At 36.9% G+C, this 4,572-nt stretch overlaps 1 protein-coding gene across 1 annotated transcript in view; it reads right to left on the bottom strand.

The window, feature by feature from the left end:
• Positions 1–4,572, bottom strand: part of LOC106513960 (baculoviral IAP repeat-containing protein 6) — a gene marked incomplete at its 5' end in the record, with an annotated part of 65,398 nt that overhangs the window by 9,928 nt on the left and 50,898 nt on the right. The window contains 2 exon segments of the mRNA XM_014003028.1: positions 1,879–1,956; positions 4,112–4,273. Coding sequence (XP_013858482.1) covers positions 1,879–1,956; positions 4,112–4,273 — 240 coding nt within the window.

The raw sequence follows: 4,572 nt of genomic DNA, 5'->3' as shown, positions 1-4,572 counted from the left end.
ATATATATATATATACTGTATATATATATATCCTTTTTTATTGTTCTTATACTGTTTTCTTAGACCTTATAATGTTTTTTCTTTCATTACTGTTCTGTCATCTATACTGTGACTAGGAGAGATGCCCACACAAGAATTCCAATGTGTATAAACTGCTAGTATATGCACAAATGGCAAATAAAGATCTATCTATTTATCAATGATCACGTTGTTTTGAGCACAGTCAGTAAAATTGGAGCTGTGGACTCTTAACTTTGAGCAGACAATAATGTGGGGTTTTGTTTTGTCCCCACCTTCAGTTATTCCCACCATAAAGCAGCACAAGGCTGACAGATGGTAAAAAAAAATTAAATGGAGTGATTTTGAATTATTTTACAATATCGGTATCGGACAATTCTCAAAGTTGCAATATCGGTATCGTATCGGAAGTGAAAAAGTTGTATCGGGACATCCCTAATTCCAGCCCCGTCCACCGTCTCCAATCCATCAACCCACTTATTTTCCATTATCGATCCACGGTACGCTAACTGGAATGATAATCAGTGGAGACATCTCTATGCACTCTGCAGCCCTGCAAATAAGGGAATTGTAAAGAAAAAGAAAAAACAAGTACAAGCAAACTCAGGCTTGCTTGTACTTAGATCAATATACATATTGAAAATTAATGGGAGTGTGTGCATGGCAAACAACCAAATAATGGTGTGGGTGTGTGTCAATACGCTGCTTTCAAGTACGTCTGTGACTGCGCAGCATTTTGAATACCAAGTACTCTTTTAATGCTCTACATTATTTATTGCATACAAAGCTACGATGGAAACATCTGGAAAAGTTCTCAGCACAGGGAGGAAAATTGTGGAGTTATCTGGATGTTTAAGAAATTTCTTCATTATTTGTTTTAGGAACTTTATATTAAAAAAGAGATTTTATGAACTTATCTGAAACTAGAGCCGTTTCAAGGAATGCATCTTGTCCACATATGGTGCTGTTTAATTCTTCTTTTTCACATTGAAATTATTCAGTTCGGGCCTACACAAAGTTGAACTGCAACGATTTAGTCTGAATTCCTCCTTATTGTAACTCCACAAGCCCCTCTTTTACCCCTTTTTTAAAGTGTGTCTCAGATTAACTTGGATGAGGCCGTCTCTTTTAATCCAAATGAGGAGATTCACACACACCTACCCTCTCCTTTACAGTGGTCCACTCTAGTTTGATAAAGGGGTTTATGGCTATAATTTATAAATTAATTAAAAGATGTCAACAGCAGACGACTTGTCTATCCAGCCTTACATGTTGGACCGAACTGTAGTTGGTAAGTCCTTTGTCAGTTCTGCTGCAAATACTGTGATGAAATAGTTTAGAAAACGCCATAGAAAATAGACAAAAATAAACAGGTTAAAAAATATGACTCAAACAGAATATAAAGATATCTAGGCAGCACCGGACACAGTAAATAAAAATTTCTGCTCTCCTAAAGACTAGTACACAACAAAATGTATGTAATGGCTAAAAAAGTGGATTTTGCATATGTCCCCTTTAATGGAGAGAAGAGATATAAAACAGATGGTGTCTAAGCCAGCTGACTGGGACTTTAAGATGTAAACAGGTTGTGTGTTGTGTGTAAAGAGGCGTAACCTGGAGGCTCAGAGAGCAGTTTGTGCTCGGTTTGTTCAACGCCCACACAGTGACTGTCACCAAAACAAAAATAATAACTCGGCTTTAAAAAGCATCCTTCATGCCAGCTGTGGAAACACAAAGCCCATTAATACAGAGCTCATGGTGGCGTGATGACAGGCCAATGATGAACTTCAGCTTGTGACACAAAGACTCAGACAGCAGCCCTGCTGATCCATTCTGACAGATGATGGAGCTCCAGCTTACCTGTAAAAAGCTGGAGGTCTGAGGGTTCCATTTCTCCTCTGGTCGGCCGTGCCATGTGTTCAGAATGCTTAAACACACCTGAAGGAAAAGACAGAAAAAAATACTGATGGGATCAATTTTAGTAAGAGCTATATGACCACAAATAGAAATGTTTGAGGCTCACACAGTCATTAYACTGTGGCTAAAGTCAGGCTGAAAAAACCCAAGGCAGCTTATAGAACTAGATCTTAWTGCTTGTGTGTAGTTTTTATTTTAAATAAATGCACACACAGTATAAATGCAATAAATAATTAGCAAGTATATATATTTTTACACTATATTTAAAGAAGAAGCAAAGTAAAAACAGAGGTCCATGAGAACAAAATCCAAACATCTCATCAGGCAGGATAACAGAATAACTACTTTTGTACCATTTCTACTACACAGTGGTAGTTTCTCAGCAGCAATTCCTATGGTTTAGGACAGAGGTCTGCAACCCGCGGCTCTGGGGCCACATGTGGCTCTTTGGTCCCTTTGCAGTGGCTCTTTGAAAATGTGACCAAACATAACAGAAAATATTTTTTTTTGTTTGTTTTTTTTATACTCACAACAGAAATCCATTTGTGTGCAAATATGTGATTAATACTAATACAAAAAGTAAAACATGTTAGCTCATGCTAGCCTGTTGTTTACTTAAATAATCCAACTTATTTCTATGCTCTCTCTCAAATCCATCAGAATCACCTTTAAAGAATTTGAAAACTGCATAATAAATATTAGAAAAAAAAACATGCCTGAATAATTCAGTTGTACTAGTTTTTATGAAATTAAATAAAAACTATATACAGTATTTTTATTGTTTACATGATTATGGTCTTTCATTTGTTCTGATGTGCAAAATAATAATCAATAATAAAATTCACATTATAGTTTTTGGTTTTATAATGTATTGCAGACCCCTGGTTTAAGAGGAGAGCTGTAGTGAAGTGTGGTATAAATGGCAAATCTGCTTCTCAACGTCACAATTTGCTCAGGCCATGAGTCACATATGTTAAATAAATGTGGATCTATTGGGGTCTTTAAAGACAAAAGGAATGTACAGTGAAGGACATGGATAGATTRAGTAAAGACAAACATTTGTAAATCTATGGGTGTTTATCACAAAGTACGTCAGCATGAAAATTCCCATCCMTAACATTTTTGTTTACACTTCAAGTGAAGTGATGCTTTTTTTTATTTTTACTAATCAGAATGTTTTCACATCAGCTTTGAGCTACAAGTTTCTTCCATTTATCAAGATTCTCTTTCCTCGGTTCAAACATTCGTCTATCACTCATTCCTAAATGCGACTTTAATATGTTAAGTCCCGGGATTTCTTCACAGCAGCTGTCAGGGTCCATTATATWAACCAATGTAGGGTGTCAGCAGCTGCCTAATGAGCTGCAGCTCCTGTAGAGTGCTTCAACACTTTGACCTCAGCTTCTCCATGGAAGGAAGCCAGGGCAACAAAGAGCGACTCGACATATTCCAACATGCCAGGAGGACGCCTCGAGGGACGCCCGTTTCCAAATGTCACTATAAATAATATCTGGACATCTGTAGGATTTGTAAGATCTTTAGACCATCTGACAATTCAGAACCTGCATGAGGAGAGGCATACAGATAGTTTTCTTWTTGTGCTCATTACGTAGCCAGTTAAGATGTCAGATGAGCAAGGAGTCAACCTTAGGTTTTGGCTGATTTTCCAGTCTGCGTTTAGTAATTAAACGCCACTGTTGGAGGCAAAATCGCAGATGGATCAACATCTCTTCAACTACGGACATGAAAAAGCTTTAAGATGCAACATATGGAGACCATTGGCCGGTAACAAAACATTTTCATAAAAAAAAACATTTTACTTGATACATGACAATGTATGAAAAGACTAAGCATCATCTGAATGTTGCCACACAAAAACATTTGGTTGCAGGTTGATGTGTCCCGACTGGCAGATTCTTGCAAATCAGTTCGCTTCTTTTACAGTTTACCAKGCCTATATTTAAGCCAATTCTTAGAAATCAGGTTAGAAGTTTGTTAAAAACAAGCCATAACAATTTTTTTGTTGGTAGAAATAACTATTTAAAAATATATAATTGGTTTATTATGATCCTCATCGATCTAGTACACAAGATTATTAATTWATTTTAATTGATTTGAATTAACCTGAAAAACAAAAACTTCAACAGTTGATCATTTTTAATTACTCTAAACTCACTTTGCCATCATTGTACAGGTTTGGGTTGAAGCGCACACTGTGGCCCCCTGTGGTCTCCAGATTAACCARGGGAGGTGAGTTGGGGTAGTCCTGGGGAAAATACACATCAAACTCAAAGCAACCGTTGGCGTAAGGMGTGTCCGCTGGGCCCGTGATGAGAACCTGACAACACGAGGAGGAAAAAAAGAAACAGAAAACTTCATTTATCACAAGGGACAATTTATTTCTGCAGTTAGACTACTGCATGTGTTCAGTTCAATCCTTCTTGTTTTGAATGGTCAAATATCGATCCCATCATGCTTGTATCAATATGATCAAACATGGTAAACCACTGTTGGTATTACATATTGGTGTAAATTTTCAGTCATCCAGGACATGACAAATGTAGAACATTTTTAAAAGATGAACCAACTGGATTTCTGTTTTGCAGCTGAAGATGTGAAGAGTTCCAAGCTTTTAAC

Source organism: Austrofundulus limnaeus, unplaced genomic scaffold, assembly GCF_001266775.1.
Source record: "Austrofundulus limnaeus strain Quisiro unplaced genomic scaffold, Austrofundulus_limnaeus-1.0 Scaffold0, whole genome shotgun sequence".
NCBI lineage: Eukaryota > Metazoa > Chordata > Actinopteri > Cyprinodontiformes > Rivulidae > Austrofundulus > Austrofundulus limnaeus.
The sequence above is the reverse complement of the archived record's forward strand: the minus strand, read 5'-3'. Positions and strand labels throughout refer to the sequence as shown.